This window comes from Stegastes partitus, unplaced genomic scaffold, assembly GCF_000690725.1.
Source record: "Stegastes partitus isolate 25-593 unplaced genomic scaffold, Stegastes_partitus-1.0.2 Scaffold8, whole genome shotgun sequence".
Classification (NCBI taxonomy): Eukaryota; Metazoa; Chordata; class Actinopteri; family Pomacentridae; genus Stegastes; species Stegastes partitus.
Window position 1 is genome coordinate 1,369,608 of NW_007577739.1, and position 22,104 is coordinate 1,391,711.

Below are 22,104 nucleotides of genomic sequence, written 5' to 3' on the forward strand. Positions count from 1 at the left end.
TGTTGGAATGACCTGGCTAAGACACATAGCCGACCCTGCGAAAGGTGCAGCATATGGATGAGTTACAAACTACCAGCATCACAGCTACAAGAAAAATAGCACGAAAGAAAAACTACAATTCGACTCCAGGAGGAGAAACGATTCTTACCCAAGATGAGGATCAGTCTCCCCATAATCATCCAAGTAAGGAGCCGGGTACGTGCTTCCTCGAGTCTTACTGGCCATCAGGACGATTTCACACTCTCGTATCCTGGTAACGTTCAATAAAACTTTATTTATATACAGCACATAGCATAAAGAACACCATCACCCAAATTAACTAAATAGAGAAGTAGAACTATTCTACCAGTCCCTAATGTGCAGAGTTTGCCAACTAACCTGAGGAACATGCCCACTCCAGCTCCACAGGTAGCAGCGTGGGCGGTGCAAGCTCCCACATCTTCCCCGTCCAGGTGGCTGAGGCAGCAGGAGCTCTGAGAGCACAGCATGGCCCCGCAGAACAGGCACAGCGTCGGATGCTTCCTCTCATCATCTGTAGATTTTGGACACCTGAGGACAGATTACAGACGAGTCAGAAGGGCTTCACATCCACAGCAGACTGAAAAAGGGGGCTTGAATTCCCCACTCACTGAAAATGGCTGGCTTGATTGAGGAGAGCGCTGTAATCTTCAGGAAGATCAATCAAACGATTCCTTCTCCTGGGGTATCTGTGGAAAGAGTGGGTTCATTGAGCGACTGTTTGATTACAAATCAGAACTAATGCTGACAGGAGCCTCGTACCAACCTGACTGTCGGGGTTTTGCCTTTCAGGGCTTTGGTTATAGCTGGGCTCCCGCACCACCTGAGAAACAACAAACATCTACAGTCACAAAACTGCTCCCCTCTTCATTAAATAGAAAAAGATGCATCAGTGTTGTCACCGACCTCTGAAGCAGCGGAGTAACAGTGTCTCTGTGATCCTGGAAGAGCTGGAACACGTTGGATGGTAGCGCCAAGTAACTGCATAGTGCCTCCATCTGTCCTTGAGAGGTAACTGCAGCAGACGTAAAGCGTGAACACACAAACCTTCACATGCTGTATTTTATAACGATGTAATAGTTGTATTATAGCACAGTTTGACGTACCAGAAGTACTTAAAAGCTCCTCGGGAGGGTGTACTCCTGTAAGGCAATTGAAAAAGAGAGCAGCGCAACGCAGGAAAGGCTCCATTCCTTTCTTCACTCTTTCAGCTACAGAGCTGCTGGACACATCTGGAATCAGCCTGAAGAGCAAACCACAGAGGAATCTGTTAGATAAGCTGAGGGCAGGCTACATTACAGTATAGACCACTGAGCATTCGAAATGGCAACGGGGACCCAGGAGCCATGTTTGCTTCAACTGAGATGGTATATGTGTCCGTTTTAAACTCTTGTCCAATCATGAAGCAGCCAGACTAACGATGCTGCTCCTGCTGTCCCACTGCTCGCTGCATTAAACCGTCTCTACACTGATGTATGTTTTGTATGTAAAGGTTGACATGCAGGATTAAATAAAAATGTTCCAAAGCGACAGTCTTAGGAATGTCTATGTTTATATTATACTAACGTTTATTGAATGTTTGCCTATTTTGTCTGGAGCTGACATTTAAAATCTGCTTGAACACAAATAAATCACATTTAGTTTCATGTCTGGTATGAAGAAAGGTTTTCAAACGATTCATTTAGTTAAGTTAATGTTCTGCTCATCGGTTTCAAGTAAAAGATTTTCTCATCTTTAAAAATAAATGCCAGGAAATCTATTTTCACTCATATTTTAAATGGTTGCATGCATCTGGCATACACAACACGAATTGTTTTGTTTTCTTCAACCATAGATTTTTTTTTTTAACCAGCTGGTTCACTCAACACTTTAAATTTTGAATATCGTAGTAAAGGATACTTGAAATAAAAGCCTATAGTTAACCCCATTAATTCATAGATATCATGTAGGACAACTCTGCTCATGTACTTTGGCAGATAAAAACCAGGAAGATGAAAACCACTCGTACCTTCCAGTGTGTTGTGACACCGTAGCGTGGAACTCTGCTGCTGCTCTCGCCTCCTCCGTCTCCTCCCCGGGCTCCACTGCAGGGAAATCTGCATAGAAACGAAACCGTTATTTAACCGTCACAATCGTCCTTTTCATTTGATACTATTGGTTCTAGCTTTGTGAGTGAGTTCAGTAAACGGCAGATATCAGGAGTGGAATAAAATGATACGGTGGAGGTTGTTGTACCTGTAGAGGACAAGAGGACCTGCAGCATGTGAGCCATGGTGACCAGATGGAAGATGTGCAGGTGGCTGTAGGCAGAGCTCACAGCAGACGGCTGTAAGTGCACAGCCTCCTCCTGATACAGTGAGGGTATAGACAACACCAGTCCCACCTGACGAAACACACAGGCAACTATCGTAAGGCTTTTTTTCTCAATCAAAGACACATCAGTTTCACTCAGGAGAGCAGGAACAGTGATCTGGATTAATGGTAATTCAGCAATAATGCATTTATTCTATTAATTTATGTTGTAGTGTGTGATGACAAAAGAAGAGCAGAAGTCACATCATCCTTTTACAGAAGACCTACCAGAAGATGGAAGCAGTCCACCTCCAGAATCGAAGGCGTGTTCTTCCTGCCCATGGCCGGCAGCAAGACTGAGGAGAAACATATCAGGTTTGACCACAAGAAACATTTCACAGTCACAGGTCTAAGCAGCGCATGAATACATGGGATGTTCAGAGGGTGCTTAGATGGACCACTCACCCCCCAGCATGTCTGTGAAGTGCCTTTGGATGACAGACTGAGAGCTCTGTAGGCTCTGTGACGCTGAAAACTGGACAATGGCCTTCAGACCTGCGAGCTAAAACGGAGAAAACATCTCATAAAACGGGAATCTAACAAAGAACAAACAACTCAGAAACAATGCATCATACTTATTCATGCGTCGTCAGTATGTGGCCTCTAACCTGTCTGTTCTGTAAGGACCCAAATAGAGGCTTGTCCTCCTCCTGCAATATGTTTTCTGTGAAGATAAGCAAACACACTTCAGGAGCTTGCACGTACGAATACACGTATGCATAAAGAGCGATGTGAGCCAAGCGTTGCTGTACCTATGGCCTGAATCGTGAAGGCACATGTGTTCCAGGTCATTACTGGCACCCGGGGGCACAGCTCATTGGGTGCCGTCTTCAGTCCCACCCTGTGGACTGTGGTGGCGCAGACGACCAGCATCTCTGTGATGCTGTCCGAGAACCTTCGCCTAAAAACAAACAAACAACAATGACAAAAAAAAAAAACAGAAGCAGAGAGTTTAGAGAGGTGTGCTGTGGAAATTAAGTAACACTGAAGGAGCTGACAGCTGGACTCACGGTTCTTGTACTCCGTAGCTCAGAATGGATCTAAAGTCCGGCTGGCCCTCCCCACACAGCCCTGTGCTACCATTACCACCACTGCCTTCTGTGTTGCAATCTGAAAGAGAAAATCATTAGTTATCATGTGCTGTTGGATCCTATCTCGAGTTTGAAACATTGCAAACAATCACAGCCCCTCTGATCAATATGATTACAGAACGAGTGATTGAACCAAACGGTAGATTACATTTTAAGGTAGTCAGCTATCAGAAAGTATTGCAGTATTGCGGTCGCTGTACCGGACCATCGTGGTGAAGAGAGAGCTGAGCAAGGCAGCAAAGCTCTCGATTTACCGCTCAATCTACGTCCCAACCCTCACCTATGGTCATGAGATCTGGGTAATGACTGAAAGAACGAGATCACGGATACAAGCGGCCGAAATGAGTTTCCTCTGCAGGGTGGCTGGGCGCTCCCTTAGAGATAGGGTGAGGAGCTCGGAGTAGAGCCGCTGCTCCTCCACATCGAAAGGAGCCAGCTGAGGTGGCTCGGGCATCTTTTCCGGATGCCTCCTGGACGCCTCCCTGGGGAGGTGTTCCAGGCGCGTCCCACCGGGAGGAGACCTCTGGGAAGACCCAGGACACGCTGGAGGGACTCTGTCTCCCAGTTGGCCTGGGAACGCCTAGGGGTCCCCCCGGAAGAGCTGGGGGAGGTGTGTGTGGATCGGGAAGTCTGGGCGGCTTTGCTAAGGCTGCTGCCTCCGCGACCCGACTCCGGATAAGCGGGAGAAGATGGAGCTATCAGAAAGCATGTGTATGCACACACTAGTATGTGAGAGGTGTTTGTGAAAACAGTATTCAACTTAAACTACCTTCTTCTAAAACCAATTATTTCAATAATTATAAAGCAACTGCAGTGCTGAGTTCACATTAACATCTGAAGCTGTATTCACATGTGAGTCTGCCAGTTTCTATTATGTTCTACATCAAAATTTGGACGTTTTGTGCATTTTTTTCCCCCATTGGTACATCAGTTTACACACACAGCAAGACAGTCACAGTGGCTGAACCGAACACTGCAAACCCACGACGTAACATAAAGCAGCGCCTCTGCCTCTGTCATTGTTGTTCACCCATCCAAAGAAGTGCAGTAATTGTGCCCACAGTATCTCTTCTTACCGTTATCTTGTGTAACCGACTTGAGTCCTTTAATCCTGGCAGAGAGGACGTGGATCCAGCGAGGCAGTGTCAAATGCTGTCCAATTATTTCTGCACTTTCACTACACGCAGGAAACAAATGTTAGAAACACATTTTTACACTTGCACGAGCAGCTGAACATCACAGATCGGTCTGAGGTACGTGAACCGGGCTTACTAGTTAAATGTTAGTGGTTCTAATGGGATGAGGGGGACCACGGTATTGCACAGAGACTTGCACAAGGCACACAAGTATTCTCCATTCTCCAGATCGATGATCAGCTCAGCGTGGAGCCGGTTTCTGGTCGTATTTTGGACTGCCTCAAAATATCTGAAAAAAAAAAGAGAGAATGATACCTGAATGGCCATAAGGTGTATCTTCTAGTAGACCACTTATAAAGACATGTTTAATTCAAATGGCATCAGTAACCAGTTTGTTCTCGTAGGGACTCACTTCTGCCAACATGTGGCGTGCATGACGTGTCCACAGCTGCCAGTGTGAGTCCCCACAGCCAGCTCTGGAGGCATGTAGAGGGGATACAACGCCCCCGGCCCTACGGCAGACATATGAATAAGATGTTTACCCATAAACCTGTGATTTCTACAACGTAAATAGTATAAACAGCGAACGGAGACTGACCATCTGCTCTGACGGTCGGTATCTTTCCTCTGCACTGTGTCAGCACCGTGGACCTTTGGACACATGCAGTCAGTACCATGGCTGGAGCCTGAGCCGCCACTTCCTGCTCCTCTTGGCAAAGAATGCAGGTCAGCACCTCTCTCTCAGCTGGAGTGGACCCTCTGTGAGGCCCGATGGCTACGCACAGCTCCCTGTGCTCCATGGCACAGCTGGAAAAACAAACATAACACAAAACTGGAATAAACAGAAAAAAATTGGGGCAGATCTTCATCCCGAGTCTTTGAATGACATTGCAGTGGGGGTGTTTGGGACGGTTCTGCTCACCTCTCAGTCGATGGTACAGGTTCTCCCTGTGTTCCGCTTTCAGGCATGTTGTCATACAACATCTTGTTGGACTCAATAAAGTTCTTCTGCATGGCCGACATCTGGGCCATTATCTTCTGTCGGTGGAGTTTAGCTGCCTCCGCCTTTCTTTTTCTTTCTGCTTTTTCTTTGTCCTGAGCGCTCTGAATCAACCAAAGATAGGTCAGTAGTGCAAAGGGGCCACTGTTGTCTGTACTCAAAGTCTGAAGATTATTATTTTTTGTTTTTTTTACCTCTTCTGGCTTGGTGGTCTCCATGCTCATTGGCACTGCTGGACTGGACTTCTCTCTAAGGCACTTGACAATCTCAAACATCTACATTAAAAACATTAAGATAAAAACAGAATCGTAACTACAAAATAAACACTTCAGCCCTGAAAAATGATAATGATTCTTAAATATCTGTAAACTAATCTATCTACACTGAACAGCCTACCTGTAGAACCCATTTGACCATGTCTTTTTGAGCTTCAAGGGAAGGCAAAGCCTTGATTTTGGACAACAAGAGGAACACTGACTTGCCGTGTTCTGAGCCGATTGCTGAAAGAACAGAACAGACAATTATGTCACGGAAAGATAAACTCCAGCTCATAGCTTCTAGCACTATGACAAATAATTAGTCAGTGTTGAGAAAAAATAAACGTTAGTTGGTTTTGACTCACCGCGGGCCTTTAGGCTGAAATCAAAGGTCACCTCCTCCACAGTGCTATCCTCAAGCTGTGTTTTCTCTTCCAGCAGCGCCTGACCAATCAGGTGCAGGGCCTGTGTGATGAATGTGTTCACTCCGTTACTACACGTACATTTGGAATAACAAATAGTAGTTCAGACCATGTAGAACAGGGGTGTCGAACTGCGGCCCTCAAGGCGCGGATGTCGACACCCCTGATGTAGAAGGTAAATGTAATGTGTACCCTCTGAATCATGGCTTCCGTCCAGTTAACGGGCCGGTCCTCTACAGCTCTCTGCAGGACGTGTCTCAGGATGTGGACCATAATGTCACAGCAGAGGAGACGCACGATACTGGAGAACGCTGGGCAAAAGGCCGGGGGCAGCGGAGGGCGCAGAGCTGAGCGCACACACACAAACAACAGTTAGTAGAGCTGATTCATCCAGTCTAGAGAAAACGGTCACATCGAGCTGTGGTGTGATCTGTGACACAGTGGACAGTCAGTCACCTTTATCGTTGCCCTCCTGAGTTCTCCTTTTCTTTTGAGACTCTTCTGCCTGTAACAAGTGAAAAATAAGAAATTAACCAACAGACATGCAACAGAAAGTTTAATTCAGAAACGGCACTACCTTGCTATGCTGTGATCTTGAATAATGGTAGAAGAAAGGATTGAATTCCATGAGACGGTCTTTTTTCACTTCATACAGTCCGTGTCCCGACACTCCTGGTTTCCTAAAAACACAAACAGAACATTTAACTTTCTGAAAACTTACTCAACCTCATCAGCCATATGTTTGATTTTTACATACTTGAAGGTGGCGACTTTGGTGATTACTGACTCCAGGCCTGTTTCATGGCTCTCCTACGAAGAAAACATGTTTACCATGTTTGTAATAGTTCACACAATTAATTATATCATTTAAAAAATGTGGCATTATGAAGCTTACGTTCTCTGGCAGGCCTTTGACCAGGCTGCTATGAGCCATGGGCTCGATGCACAGCAGGTGGATGACCTCCCGCATCGTCACATCCTCTTTGGTCACATGACTGACCCCAGGGACGTAGCGCTCACCTGGACACACAACATCAGTCAGTCATATCGAATTAAACAACATCTAAAGTTTATTAGTAGAGTGTGGCACCGTACCAATGACGGCGATCAGCAGGTACAGCATCTCTTCTGTCAAACGGTTCCACTGTCTCAACTCATCCTGGAAATTTAATTGCATTTCTTTATTAGTCAGTAAAACATCTGGTGGTACAACAGTTTTTTTTTTTCCCTGAATGATTCCTGAGGTGTTTCCTACCTGGTCTTTGCTTGAACAACTTCCATTGAAATATTCAAAGAGCTCAAATCTCAACAAGATCAGCATGAGGAAGTGGTTGGGGTCCATTTTGGAAGCAGCTATCTGTAAAGAACACGAAGAGGGGCGAATATTATTAACACAATGTAAGGATAAAAAGGTAAAAGTTAGAATGGGAAAAACACTGATGTCTGACCTGAAGCATGAGGACATCCTTGTCGTACATCTCGTCCCTGCATTTCACATCCTGATAGTAGTAGACCTGTTTACGTGACAACAGCAATTAATTTACTACTAGATGAAGAAGACAGACGACACAATACAGAATGAAAACACCTTGTGCGACAAAAGAATACAGCATACCTGGCTGACCAATGAAAGCCCATTTCTCCGCCACATTTCGGCTGAGACCTGTGCAGCCAAAACCACGCAGCGCAGCGGAAGCTCTGCTAGCTGGGTGTAGTCGTAGCCCTCCTACAATAGATAGAAAAGAATCCTTAATGCTCTGATGTCAGATTAGCACCAGGTGACGAGCATTTGATTGTTGATTCACTGACAGCTAACTTTTTTTACATAGGATGAATACATGTTAACCACACATGCTCCCGTTGCACTTACAGGGTTATCCAGACGTTCAATTACCCCTCTTCCACATAGAAGTACATACAGACCTGTGGATCACAATTTACAGGATAGTAAGTTCATATATTACAAAAAATAAACCACCAGTAAATCCCTCTGAGTCTTGAATATAAGTTATCCTACCAGCCAGGAGCCTGGAAATGGGCAGATGTATGCTGACAGGCTCCTGAGAGACTTTGTACGGACGAACATGGAGGATGTGTTTGCACATATAGAAGTCGGTGGCCTCCCGATGGAAGGGCTGGTTATTGCACTGCATCAGGCATGAATGGCACTCCTTAAACGCAAGCAGCAAGATCTCATCCTGAAAGGTAGAAACAGACAATATCTAAGTCCAGCAACTCCTCTCCTCTTTACCACTGTCATTTTGAGTGCAGTTGTACTTCATGTACACAGCTTTACAACTGTATTCCAGCTCTGTCACGTCTGCACTGTTTTTAATTTTACTTTTAGATGCTTTTAGGTAGTGACATCAACAGAAATGTGATCATCTGGTCTCCATCTGTGAAGTGTAAACTCAAAGTTTTTATACTTATTCTGTATGTAAACAGCAATCAGGCCTATAAAATGCATGTGAGAGCTGATGGACAAACATGTGCCAGCTAGGATGGCAGCAGTTGGTCCCAAACAGGCATGACAGAGCCGGAGCCTGTGTACATTTGGCATTGTGCTGTCTGTAGTTTTAGGATAACACTACAGTGTGATTGCAAATTGCATGACAGCTCACATTGGAAGAACACCAGTCCTGAAACATAGCAAGAATGTGACGGAGCTGAATCTGGAGGGTGAAGCCAGCTTCCCATTCCGGCTCCACAGCAATGTGTCGACCCAGCTGTCGCTTCACCTCCTCCATACCCTGATAACAAAATAGAAGACGGTCAGGATTTAATAAATATCTGGTTTGTCTAGTTACCACAAGCCACAATAACGCATCATAATAGCACAGCAACCACATTATTATTTAAGGATGACTCATGATTTGGGTAATTTGTACCTGCATGCATTTGAGAAGCCCAAGAAAGTCTTTGAATCCTGCTAGGAACTGTTCCCGCAGCTCTTCAGTCCACACTGAGGGTTTACTGATCAGAATATACCTGAGAGACAAAGATGAGTTGCATCTTAGAGGAGGTTAAGAAAACAAAGTTAATGAATTAAAGAGTTAAAACTTGCTTCGTTTGATCACCTGAGGTCGTGGAAGATGACCTGGATGCGTGAGAACTTGTCTGAGCTGTAGCCCAGGAAGAAAAAGCGATTGTTGTCATCCAGATGTTCGTGTAGCAGTTCCAGGACTGTATCGACTATCACTTTAATGACGTTGCCCTCTTCAATGAGCTGTCTGGCCTAAGGGAGAAACAGGAATGTAAGGTCAGGTACGGCTCAAGAGTTCAGGCAAGGACACATGCTGTTGTGTCTAAAAATATGATCAAATCTTTATCTAGGTTAGAAATTTAAACAAGCCCAATCTATCATATAACAAATAAATCATTGTTGTGCTCTTGTTCATACTTGTATACATCATTTACAGTGACGGTTAGAAGACATGTGAACAGCTGGGCTAATGACAAAGCTCACTGGAGGCAGGAATTAGCAAACCTGTCCAATTAATAAAACAAGATCAGAGATGTGTTTCAGAGTTTTTATAAAAGAAAAAAAAACATTTTGAGTTTGCTATTCATAAGGAGCCTCATGTCCCACAGTTCAGAAGATTTATGATCAAGAATTATTAATTTATATTAAACTAGAAAGGGGTACAATACAAAAAAAAAGCTATTCATGCAATCCACAGTATATAAATGTTTATATATGGTGATGATTAGTACTGTGGCTGTTCTCCCCACAAAGGGGCTCCAGTAGCACAACACAGAATGCTCAGCGAAGAAAAAACAACAATAACCAGCAGCTAAAGGCTTGAAGGAATCGCTGAAGTTGTTAATATCACTGTGCATAACGTCTACATGGCTAATGCGAGACGGACTAGAGAAACTATGGTTGAATCGTATAGGAAGAACGTGCAGCTCAATGTGTGGCCGCTCAGTAGAAGCTGGATGACTGAGCACAAACAACGATCTAGAATCATCTAGAATGACTTCATCGAGACTCCACCTAGTGGGGTGGCCCACTTAGAGCCCAGTGCTTTACCAAATAGAGATTCTATGGAATGACCTTGAGAGAACAATTCACATTAGATATACTGAGATTAAGCTGAGTTGAAGCAGTAGGGAAGAGTTCACCAGCAAAGTGAATGTTTAATGGTGTTCAATAAAGGTATAAAAGGTGTTATCAGCTGGAGCACATTGGATTTATCGTCACGTGTGACTTAGATGGAAGATCAGGTCACATTTTACGACTAAATAATACAGGAAACCAGGTCAGGCCAATGGATTTGCACACCTTTACTTTTATCATACATATGTTACGACAGGAGACATAACTCACTAGAGTGGGAACAGTGAAGATCTGAACAGACAGAGCGGTGATGGATATACTCCTCTCGTGGTCATCATTGATGAAGTCTTTCTGGAGCTGCTTGTAGTGCTGAAAAGAGAAAGTCAGGGAATCAATTAGGAAAGTGGAAAAAAAAAAAGGGCCCAAAAAAAAAAGCAAAAATTGTGATTTTTGTTTACCTTTGTAAACTCGATGGCAAAAAGCCTCTTGAATTCTGTCTCCATCAGCATGCTACAGAAGATCAGCTCGTGTACGATCTTGCGGGCTCCTTGAAGAAATAAAAGAAAAACGGTTTCTTCTCGTTAGCGTCAGGGGAAGTTAAATTGACGTTATGTATAAAAACACAGCGACGGTCTGGTTACCTTTGTACATCCTGGCATCGTGCAGCATGAGTCTGCTAATGAGGCAAGGCTGATCTCTGTCTGCGTTCGGTTCTAGTGCCACCTGGCAGAACGCCTGCCTGAAGCCCGCTGCACGAGACACACAGAGCACCAGTCAAGCATCAGTGCATTTACAGTTAAGGTGCTGATGGGGGGGAAAAAAAGCCTTTCAACAGTTCACAAATATCAAATAAAGCTATCAAGTTTGAAGACAATGATGGCTGCACCTGAGTAACCGATAATCTTCTGGAACCAGGAGCCGAGGCGCAGTGTGAACGTTTGATGAGCCATTACTGCCGCTGGAAGGATTTCCACACGCAGCGGCTGCAGGGAAATGTGCTCAGAGTTGGCCTGCGACACAGCGGAGAAAAAAGTTGGAGCTCACTTTGAAACTCAAAACTGAAGAACTGTAACTCATCCTAAATGTTCAGAATAACATCTAAATCTGTGCACAGACAGTGGACGGTGTTTACCCTGATGAGATCTTTTGCTTGCTGGCACGAACGAAAGGTTCCCCTCTTTACCGCTCGTCGACCCTGTGTTAACATGAGGTGGTGTTTACATGTTGTGGGTAATAATAGAAACTAATTCAAATCAGTTTTACAGGGAAATCATAAAACTATAAAATACCTCCTTGTCAATGAGCGCTGTGTGTGTCTGTGCCTCAGCCTGATCACAGTTAACCGAGCGCTGCAGGGTGTAGATCACATGATCGTACGAGTGGTGCTCATCATTGTACAGTACACAGTAGTATGCATTGTCTTTTGTCCTGCATGGATGAAGAAATACACTGTCAAAGTTAAGCTGAGCGCTTTGCGTATGGATTGTGTTCACATGTGATGTGAAAGGCCGTACCGAGGCTGGAGCTCAGCAGGCAGCTCAAAGTTCTCCTCCCACACCAAAAAGTCTGTGATGTAGCGCAGCAGCACCCGGAACAGCTTCTCAGCACGCTCATACAGCTCAGGCTCCAGCGCACACTCATCCTGCACAAAATGGAACAAACATTTCTTCTACTTCAAACACTACGATCAACTTAGCAGAAACACTTCTCACACATTTGACATTGTGCAGTCAAATTCATAATAAACTCAGGCAAATAAATAAAATACAGAATCATTACAAGTGAATGCAGTTATAATAAAGCATGTTTCCAGGATGAGGACAAAAAACAATCAACACAAATATACAGTTTAATAGAAACTGAAGCTAATCCGGCACAGTTTGCTGTAATAACCTTTACTAATTCCTCATTTCCTGTATCATGAGCAGTGAGTCTATAATGTGATAAGGAACCGGTCTGAATATTTTTCTTAATAAAAGCAAAACAGGCAGCTGGACCGGTACCGTTACTATCAAATCCCCTGAGAGCAAACATTCCACATAGCAGAATAGTATTTCATACAAATGTCTGACATTTAACACACGAACCAAACAAAACACACAGTGATTCGATGTATTTACACCGATCTCAGCGCCACGCCGCTGTGTGGGAACAAGCAGTGGAATCGACCGTAAACGAAACAACAAGAGGTCTGAAACAGCACGACGGGCTTTCGTGTCCCGAGCTCACATGCTGTTGTGGTCATGTGACGTGTGAATGCTGATTAAGCGCAGGTGTCAGTTCTGGCGTAGTAAACACAAAGCAGCCTGCAACGCTGCGGTCAGGGATGTCTCTGTTAATTGAAGCACCTGCTGTTTACGGAAAAAAGGCGCAGCGCCGTCAAGCTGTACGTCTGCTCAAAGCCACTGAGCACGATCTTATCGGAGGTAAGCCTTAACACGGTGATCAGCAAAGGTCTGACAAACAACTGTTACCAGCCAAACAAGCAGCCTTTCGTAAGGGAAGTTCAACTGAGTACATCCCTGCACATTTCAGCAGGATTACAGCAAATGTAGAAAGACTGCTCTCAGTAAGTCTCCCTCACAAGCGTTTTCCACCGGCACTGAGTTACCCTCGCACTCTCTTAACCTAGATTCTAGTTGATTTTCTCAGTTAGGGCAGGTGAACAAAGTGCTATTCTTTCTGATTTCCGGATCCAGGGCTACAGCCAATAGAGCAACGTCCAGGACTAAGATGGGAAAATAAGCATTCTGGGGTTCACTGACACAGAATGGGACAAGTACGTCCCTCCCACGTTCCTCTTTCCGCTCAGTTACGTAACTCACCGTTACCATGGCAGTGGCTGCCCCCGGGTCGTGTTTGGAGCAACAAGGGCCAATCTTCCAGGCTTCTACATCCCCACAATCACAGAACCCCCCTCCTGATGACGCATGCATCTGGAAAAAAAATGCACATACTGTATGTCACTGAAGGCGAGTCATGGATACACACAACAGCAATTAAATCAGACATCTACTGAAGCTGTGGGAAAGCATTAACACACAACCCCGGGGTCCCAACATGAAGGGCTAAATATAAACTCCTGTAATGATTTAGAAATAAACTAAAGCTAATTGTGCACAGAAGTGAATCAAAGGGACGGAATGGGATGTAAGCCATGTAAAGATCTCAGAGTAGAAAACTAAGCATGAGTTATTTTCTTTCATTCCCATTTACCAGGGGAAGGGGGGGTGTTGGAATTCATTAAAAATGTAAACATTTACACTGACACCAACCTTGTAACGATGACTTTTGTGCACGCTGTCTTGGAAGCAGTTCATGCACAGGACACAAGTGGGATCTATTGCACAATCCCTGCAAAAAAAAAAGGTTGAAGAGGGATTTATTTTACTTGATTGAGCAAATGTCAACAAACGTCTAAGGCGGAAGTCATGCCGTTTTAAGTACAAACTGAACTGCATGCTGAGCTCATCTGCGTTACCCAATGTTATTTACTTCAGCGTAATATGCAGTGACAACAAGAAACACACATTTGTCTCATTATATAATCACACTACCTGATTAGCCTTTATATGTTAATGTCACTAAAAACCATAATTTTATTTAAGGCAGTGTTTCTCAAGGCTTATGGAAGGATTATAGGTGCTGCAGGTGAAGAGGGTGCGTGAGAATTTTTCAGCTGTCTTCTTGAGCTCATCATCTGTGACAGCGTTCTTCTCACTGCTTCTCATGTCTCCTGCAGGTTAAACTGGGCCAGTCAACCACTTTGTTAATGTTGAAAAACTCACTATAAACTGACCAAAACCACTCTCTATCCTGCACAAATGAAGGCTATAAATAGGACTTGTAAACTCTGCATACATAAACAATATCTGAACTTGTAATTGTCTTGTACCCCCACTATATGACCTCCACGTTTACTCAGGTCAGAAAAAGTTCTTTCTCTTCAGAGTGGCAGAGACCTCTCAGCAGTTTTTCTGTCCATTTAGCTTAGGCATTGCATGAAATCATTTAGGAGTTGCACTTAAGTCCTATAATGGCAGCAAACCCCTGATTAAGGTCTTTTATAAAACGGAAACCCCTTAAATGCACTCCTTGAGACATGAATCATTCTATCTATCTATCCATCCATCCATCCATCCATCCATCCATCCATCCATCCATCTCGTCAGCAAATACAGCACCCCTCATGTTCACATACAGCTTGTTTCCAGAAGGAAAAGCAGGACAAATTATTGCAAAAAACTAATGAATGACCAGATGAACACATCTATGTGAATAAAATAGTATTTCATGTGATTCAGGTCCACTCACAGACTGCACCACACTGAAACCTGAGAGTCGACACATTAACTATTCATCTTCAACACTTAGCCTAAATACTGTGCTGTTGTAGTGTAATTAGATCACTGTAGAACTAAAACCTATTGAGGCCATACTTTCCTCATTTCAAGAACTTGATGATGTCAAATAGCTTCAATGGTGTATTCCTGTCTTTGAGCTCTGGGGGCTGTAAGCTCACATTACACTGGGTCTACCTTCCGTACATGTTTTTGAAGCCTAAATTTTATAGCAACCAATATATTCCTTTTTGGAGATCTTGACATTATCTAGCAATTACGAACCAGTAAGGACAACACAAATGCAGCGCTGTACCACAGCCACTAAGCACATTAGAGTAATAACTGAGTTATTAAGGAAGATCAGAGGGTATATTCAGACCTGCAGGAGTAGACAGTCTCTCCTTCTTTGAACACACGTCCACAGAGCTGGGAGGAGGCGCTGCCCTGTTTGAGCTTCTCCAGACCCTCCTGAGGATCCTCTCCAAACAGGAAACACTCCAGCGGGTGCAGCAGGCGGCTCTGCATGAGCTCCTCTTCTTCCTGAGGGCTGGACTCCTTCTTCAGGCAGAAGATCTGCGGCACCTGCTCCTTCAGGTAGCGGAGCAGCTCCGCTCTGCTGTCTGCAGCCTCCTGCCATTCCTGCAGGACAGAGGAGAGCATAACCTGTTTGACATGTCTTGTCTATGCCTGCTGAAACTGAATTAGCCACAATTCTCTAAATGATGAGCCGAAATACATTTATTTTAGCTGTGCATGTTTACTACTCAATACAGATTTTAAATCTGGGTTTATGACATAAATGTCTAAGTTTTTATTGCTAGTTTGTGTTGACAGCTGATGTGAGCTCAAAGTACAGCTTTCACATTGTTTTGCTTTTCGATACCTGCTGTGTGGATACATGCATGGCAACAAGCCTGTCATCAAACAGCTTAAGTAATGATTTATCTGAATGATTCATAGCTATCTAGAAAGTTAAGGCAGCAGCAAGGCGTTAGTCACGTAACTTCCTGCTGATGTTCGCTGGATTACTGAAGCTCTTCTACTTTGACACTGCACCACTTGCTCTGCATAATTTTGGTATTTGCACTGGTCATACAGCTACACAATAAGAAGCACTAATATTGTTACCATCTATGCATTACACTACGTAGTGTACAGCACATCGCAAAAGTATGTCACAATAAAAATGCCAAATCAATGACAGATACGTGATATTCAGTAGATCAGAGAAAGTAGGAAGTGTGAGTCGTACAAGGATACAGTAGAACCAGTAAACACAGTTCTCAAAGGTGTGCGTTAATTTAAATTATATATGCTAATAATAATAACAATGCTGATGTGTTAATAACTATCATTATATTATGTGTATAACGTTTATCAGCATTTATGCCTGCATTAGCTCAAACTGCACATTGTTTTTGTTTCATGGTGCTGTTTTGCTACCTTTCCAGCAGCCACTTCCTGTTTACTTGTTGTTTACGTTCTGATTATTTGTCAGTTTTCTCTAATTACGAGCCATATACTTGAAAACAACTAACAACTATTATAATTGTCAGAGAGAAAAATCCAGAAAAGTAGTGGCTAAAAATGACCCTGAAGATCCTACTGGTTCCTGAACACATCACACTCGTATTATTTACTAATGTTAAAGCTCTCTTGTGTATTCTGACATGAGCTGACACACAAAGTGCTGAATTCAAACCTTCAGACTGTAAATATCACGTAATAAAAATCCCCCATGGCGTCAAGGAGCGAAGTCGGTTTTACTTTCACTCTGATCAACAACGACAATAGCGTGTGACAGACATAACAACAACAGTTTAAGGTCCGAAACAAGTTGGCATCGTGGGTTTATAAACTCAGGGCAATTCATGTTGAAGCGCTGCGGACAAAAGCGACCACCAAAATATCACAGGATGGAGCACACTACGGAAAACACGTCCACGTCTCCTTCGACTGTGATGTCTACTTAAACAACTCCTGACTCCACAGATATTGACATAGCGTACACTGGTGGTAAACAACAAATAAACCGTAACCTACTGGAGAGACATTTTAACCATTTGACGCTAGTTGGGTAGCTAGCACATAGCCAGCTATGACTGTTAGCTTGGTAACTGTGATATCCTTCCACTGCACCTCCAAACCCTATTATTCAGATTAGTTAACATATCATACTACGGTGTTTTGTCCCTGAGTCTCAGTAGGCACTGTCAGCTATATTAGCTATCTGGAAATCGTACCTTGCTGAGCTCCAGTCCGTCTAGGGATTTCTCACTCTCCGCCATGTTCCATTTGCCGTAAAGGAGGAGGTGTCGCTAGGAGACTGTCCTCCTTGATGTGAACGGAGATGGTGGAGCCGTCAGATGGCGCTGCTACAGACGGGCCCCGCTCCGTGTGGTGATGAATGCAGCGGGGCTAGAGGTCAGAGTTGAATGTTTGACAGAAAGCTGAATATGGATTCCATATTTCACGAGAAAGTAAGTTTAAACAATCAGCCGAAAAATATTAAGCAGCCAGCAACCGGTCGTGTTCATTCGGGAAGCCTCGGGACTTATGGCGGCGGTTTGTTTAGCGGCGTTATGTAGCCGATGCTAAGAGATTTGTTGTGGTGTTTGGCAGTATTGTTGTCCAGACAGCTAAAATGCTAATTCACTTGCTAGTCAGAGATGGTGAAAAGTTTCTTTACAGCTAGGAGAAACGACGCAGGGAGCTTTTAAAGGACCGCAGTCGTGTTGTGTTTGTCATACTGGTGAACGGGTTAGCTTAGCATAGCGCTCTGTTGTTATAGAGGAATAATAAGAGTAGTTGTGTTTGTTGTTTACGTAATCCTGAGAGCTTCAGCAGAAGGCAACTGGACTTATCTTTGAGCTTTGTGAAGACGTTTAACGTCTTATCAAGGGGCGTCTTAGGTTCTAACTGACTGGTGGGGAGTTCTAGATATGTATTATCATTAGCAAACCCATGGCTAATGGCACATTACTAACCCAGGACTCACATGCCACATGTCTGGTGTGAATGGCTGTGAAACTGCCTGGTCACTCAACATGTTAATGGCGAAACTGTCTGGGGCAAGATCTCCAAACAGCGTTATCAGTAGTTGATGTTATAGCCCCATTCCCCTGTTCAGAGATGGCTATTACAGGCTAAGTTTGGGGAGGATATTATATATCTGAGGCTCTCCAGAAATCAGTTAGAACTAAACTGAAGAAGCTCCTGGATGAGACATCTTCAAGAACCAACAATAGAGGCTCTCTTGATTACCAACACCTGGATGACTGAGAATCTACACAGACACATTGTGTACATAGTTTAGTGTAGCTCTAACTACCAGTGCCACACGGTTATTATGATGACAGACCAAATCCTACAAAGTTGTAGTAATTTAATATCCAAGAACCTGCTATTAAATAGTACTGTAATGTCAGAAAGCTAATTTGTTGATGGTTTTAACAATCTGCAGCAAGAGGGCTCCCTCTGCGCCCAGCACTGCCTCAACAACCTTCTGCAGGGTGAGTATTTTACTCCCGTAGATCTGTCCTCTATTGCTCATCAGCTCGATGAAGAGGAGAGGATGAGGATGGCGGAGGGAGGGATGGCCAGTGAGGAGTACAGGACCTTTCTACAGGTGAGTAGAGACACAAGGCCAATGTTGGTGCAGCAGCCCATTTGTAGATTTTATTAGCTAACTGTTCCTACATTTTTATTCTTGTAACGTGTTTATAGCAACCCTCGGGGAACATGGATGACAGTGGCTTCTTTTCAATACAAGTACGTCTACAAATGTCACTTTTTGCTGTTACTAAATAACACGTTAATAACCATTATAAGTATATAATATTAATTCATTCTTCTGTTTTGGGATTTTTCCAGGTAATTAGTAATGCACTGCGAGTGTGGGGCTTGGAACTGATCCTCTTCAACAGTCGGGAGTACCAGAGCCTGATGATAAATCCAATGTAAAGTCTCCTTGTCCAGTCTTTATTGTGTAATGTTCCCTTTTTATTCACATTTACGGTTTAAGTTGATGGTGACTTTCCTGTTTCAGAAATGAGAAAGCCTTCATTTGCAACTACAAGGAGCACTGGTTTACTATACGCAAGCTTGGACAACAGGTATGAGGTGATTGTTTTCATAAACTATTTCAATGCAGCTTGATTTACTAAATACACTCTGTTTTCTTTGTAGTGGTTTAACCTGAATTCACTGCTGACTGGACCAGAATTGATATCAGACACCTATCTAGCCCTTTTCCTTGCGCAGTTACAACAAGAAGGTATTGTAAACGTGACTGTTATTCACAGCATTCCTTTGTGTTACACAACAGAAAGTATAATACAAGTTGTGTTTGTGCAGGCTATTCCATATTTGTGATCCGAGGTAACCTCCCAGAATGTGAAGCAGAACAGATTCTTGGGATTATGAGGGTGCAGCAGCAACAGCGGCCCAGGCTCATCGGAGAGGACGAGGCTCAGACAAGTGCAGGGTATGTATATGTGCCCTCTGTGCAAATTACTCATACTGTGGCATCTTACTTTATGTTCTCTATTGCTAAAAATAAACTGTTTACTAACTTGTGGCAACTTAAAAATCTGTTTTCTGTGAGCAGCAGGTCAGCAGCTCTGGGCCAACCGGAGGTGGGCTTTGGTGTGGAGGACGAGGTCGTGGATGAAGATGAAGAACTGAAGAGAGCTCTGGCACTCAGCAGACAGGACATAGACGTGGAAGATGAAGAAGCTGATCTTCGCAGGGCCATACAGCTCAGCATGCAAGGTAGATGATGTGTTTATTTGTCGTTGAAATTACAGTTTATAAAAACACGATTCTACAAAATCAGCAAAAGAACTGATATATTTACTGTCATTTTTGCCATTTTGTATTTAGTAAATTTAGTAAAGTAAATACTAAAATGTGGCTTTTTGTTATTTTCTTATATTACAGGAGCAGTGATGAGCAACAAGTCTTCTGAGTATGAAGTGCGAAATTTAAAATCAGGGAGCCAGGCAGCAGGGAGCGCTGCAGGAGGTCAAAGAGTCGGTCAGGCTGAGACGCTTACGGCTGAGGAACTGAGGAAGAGAAGACAAGCCTACTTTGATCGGTAGGTTCAGACATTTCCAAAGTAGTTTGATAGTCTGGCAGTAAGCTGCGTATATTACATTCCACCCTTTAAGAACAGAAAGCAAATGCATGGGTTTTAATACAGATCCTCTATGTTGACCGTTTAGGCAGCAGCAACATGCTCAGCCAAACATTCCTCAACAACCAGGCACACAATCAACAGGCGGCTCAGGTGAGCAAATCATCTAACGAGTTTTATTTAATAGCCTCTCCAAGAATGTCAGGAAATTTAATAACCCAAAACCAACTTCTTTCCCCAGGATCCGTAAACACTGGCGCTGAGGAGGACCAACAACAAAAGCCCAGCCAGTGATGCTGTGGAAGGTTTGCCTATGCTGTTTACCAGCTGCCTGGATTGGCAACCCCACACAGGGGTAGCTTTGCTCCTTCCTCTAACCTTTTGCACATGCGAACATAAGGACAGTCAGACGGCTGACACGTTTCCCCTGTTTAGTTCGCTGACAGGCTATAGAGAAGAGAACGACAAAGAGAAGGCAGCGCTTAGTCTGATCTGACTCGGTGAGGCACTGAGGCTGGGAAAAGGGTGACCACAGGACTCATGATGCAGTTAATCCAAGTTTGCAATTGCCTTTTTACCATGGCGCCTTCTATTTCTATTGTATACTGTTTTTTATTCTCGTTTTTTTGCTGGAAGACGTGAAAGAAATAACATACAAAAGGATGTGTGTTTGTTTGGGCGTGAAAACATGCTGAGACGGGCGTTCTGTGAAAGCCATATGAGACCAATGTTTAGACCACATTTTAAAGCTTTATAGATAAATGACATAGCCTCCTACCTTTGTACTGAATTTGGGTTTGTAGAACATTAAGTGACAAAAGCACCGACCCCACCAGAGCACTCTGTTGTGCTTTTGAAAAAATTTTCTGTTGCCATATACTGAAGCATCTTTCAGCCAGCAGCACGAACACGTAGGTTATTTATTCCCGACATCGTCAATCACTTTACTTGAACGTCTGCGAGTGATCTCCCAGTTATTTAGACAGCAGCATATTTTTGATGTTGTGGCTTTGTAATTACCTTTAAGTGCACAAGTAGGCATAATGAACTTTCTGATTAGACCGCTGACAAACACAACTTAAGGATGCTTTTTGGACGAACTGTGAGGTAAGAACAACAAAAGAAAGTGTATAAAGCTGTTTGCTCAATGTACGCTACTTGTCGCTGGTGGATATTGTTTTCATATCTTGTCCAAGTTTGGCATGTAACGGGGAACAAAGAAGCAACTTGTAAACACCTTGAAACTGCAGCTGATGGATATAAAAGCATCATTCATTCATTCTTTCTGCACAGTACGATCACTGAAAACCAAAAAAAAGTCTGACGTGTCCGTGCAGCCTTTCTGGTATCGACTTCATCTGTTGTTGTTTCTCTTGATCAGTATTTGTCATGAACCACGTAGGGACGGTATTATAAAGAGAAGATTAATAAATGGTGACTCCCATGTAGACATCTCTTCACAAGCAGCTGTTACTTACTCTCGCATGTTACAGCACCTGGAATATTTGTTTATTTACACCGATTGTGCTCCGATTATGCTCAGAGTAATGTTGCACACGTTAGGAGATAAACTGATTTGCATTGAGGGTTAAAGACGCGCAGGTCGACTGCTGACTGATTTAAATGATTATTTACATTCTGAATTTGTATTTGATTGAACATCCAAAGAGAAAAAGAAATTGGTCACCGAACTGTATTGCATTTACCTTTGACTTCTCTCACACCAGGTTCTGTTAAGTCCTTAAAACCAGACTTTCTTTTTTTTTTTTTTAGGTGACTAGACCACATTACATCACAGCACTAACACACTTAGCATTTGTTTACAGTTATTATTCTGTTTTCTGGACCCAGTGACCATTCAGCGTAGATAATATCTTGTTGCCACCACAAGAAAAGTGTCAGAGGCGATGCAAAGTTTCACTTATTGTGCTGGATGACTTTCAGGAATTTATTGTTTTGTGTCTTTTTTGGATCTGCTAGTCTTTTTCGATTTAAAACGCACTTGTGAAAGAGTGTAAAGTGTCGGTAGTTGGGTTTTTATCATTGCATTATTTTCATCCACTGCATTCTTATGAGTACAAATTCATCTTTTTTTTTTTTTGTTATATTTCTTGTTAGCGCAGCACATTCTTTTCATTTAATGTACTGGTTCATGTTCCAGGATTAAAGTGACATTCACTCCTCTGAACGCTTCTCTCGTCTTTGTTTATTTACTGATGAGTCTTGGGACATCGCCTCTGGAAAAGGAGGCCCTAAATGTTCTGAAAACAGTGGTGACTCTATTTGTG

General features: G+C 43.4%; 2 protein-coding genes across 2 annotated transcripts in view; one reads left to right on the top strand and one right to left on the bottom strand.

Annotated features, from left to right (window-relative positions):
* Positions 1-16,985, bottom strand: part of ubr1 (ubiquitin protein ligase E3 component n-recognin 1) — a 19,791-nt gene extending 2,806 nt beyond the window's left edge. The window contains exons 1-46 of the mRNA XM_008283521.1: positions 16,923-16,985; positions 15,059-15,318; positions 13,612-13,690; positions 13,162-13,272; positions 11,851-11,978; positions 11,626-11,764; positions 11,469-11,531; positions 11,223-11,346; positions 10,978-11,085; positions 10,795-10,883; positions 10,607-10,705; positions 9,354-9,511; positions 9,165-9,264; positions 8,898-9,026; positions 8,294-8,474; positions 8,147-8,199; positions 7,892-8,002; positions 7,725-7,790; positions 7,532-7,633; positions 7,372-7,435; positions 7,172-7,296; positions 7,034-7,086; positions 6,854-6,956; positions 6,733-6,781; positions 6,469-6,623; positions 6,220-6,319; positions 5,994-6,097; positions 5,792-5,872; positions 5,520-5,701; positions 5,196-5,404; positions 5,010-5,109; positions 4,734-4,886; positions 4,538-4,638; positions 3,381-3,480; positions 3,123-3,271; positions 2,979-3,034; positions 2,776-2,872; positions 2,599-2,666; positions 2,254-2,401; positions 2,027-2,114; positions 1,125-1,261; positions 925-1,033; positions 785-841; positions 630-707; positions 379-549; positions 149-250 (exon numbers count right to left, since the gene is read on the bottom strand). Coding sequence (XP_008281743.1) covers positions 149-250; positions 379-549; positions 630-707; positions 785-841; positions 925-1,033; positions 1,125-1,261; positions 2,027-2,114; positions 2,254-2,401; positions 2,599-2,666; positions 2,776-2,872; positions 2,979-3,034; positions 3,123-3,271; positions 3,381-3,480; positions 4,538-4,638; positions 4,734-4,886; positions 5,010-5,109; positions 5,196-5,404; positions 5,520-5,701; positions 5,792-5,872; positions 5,994-6,097; positions 6,220-6,319; positions 6,469-6,623; positions 6,733-6,781; positions 6,854-6,956; positions 7,034-7,086; positions 7,172-7,296; positions 7,372-7,435; positions 7,532-7,633; positions 7,725-7,790; positions 7,892-8,002; positions 8,147-8,199; positions 8,294-8,474; positions 8,898-9,026; positions 9,165-9,264; positions 9,354-9,511; positions 10,607-10,705; positions 10,795-10,883; positions 10,978-11,085; positions 11,223-11,346; positions 11,469-11,531; positions 11,626-11,764; positions 11,851-11,978; positions 13,162-13,272; positions 13,612-13,690; positions 15,059-15,318; positions 16,923-16,967 — 5,084 coding nt within the window. The 5' untranslated portion in view covers positions 16,968-16,985. The remainder of the gene's footprint in view (positions 1-148; positions 251-378; positions 550-629; positions 708-784; positions 842-924; positions 1,034-1,124; positions 1,262-2,026; positions 2,115-2,253; positions 2,402-2,598; positions 2,667-2,775; positions 2,873-2,978; positions 3,035-3,122; positions 3,272-3,380; positions 3,481-4,537; positions 4,639-4,733; positions 4,887-5,009; positions 5,110-5,195; positions 5,405-5,519; positions 5,702-5,791; positions 5,873-5,993; positions 6,098-6,219; positions 6,320-6,468; positions 6,624-6,732; positions 6,782-6,853; positions 6,957-7,033; positions 7,087-7,171; positions 7,297-7,371; positions 7,436-7,531; positions 7,634-7,724; positions 7,791-7,891; positions 8,003-8,146; positions 8,200-8,293; positions 8,475-8,897; positions 9,027-9,164; positions 9,265-9,353; positions 9,512-10,606; positions 10,706-10,794; positions 10,884-10,977; positions 11,086-11,222; positions 11,347-11,468; positions 11,532-11,625; positions 11,765-11,850; positions 11,979-13,161; positions 13,273-13,611; positions 13,691-15,058; positions 15,319-16,922) is intronic.
* A 107-nt stretch (positions 16,986-17,092) lies between these two features.
* On the top strand, positions 17,093-22,004 carry atxn3 (ataxin 3). The gene is made up of 11 exons (XM_008283534.1): positions 17,093-17,159; positions 18,143-18,307; positions 18,406-18,450; positions 18,553-18,638; positions 18,728-18,794; positions 18,868-18,955; positions 19,036-19,165; positions 19,289-19,452; positions 19,621-19,777; positions 19,905-19,969; positions 20,058-22,004. The coding sequence occupies exons 1-11, from the start codon at positions 17,115-17,117 to the stop codon at positions 20,108-20,110; spliced, it is 1,065 nt and encodes a 354-aa protein (XP_008281756.1). The 5' UTR covers positions 17,093-17,114; the 3' UTR covers positions 20,111-22,004.
* The last annotated feature ends 100 nt before the right edge of the window (positions 22,005-22,104 follow it).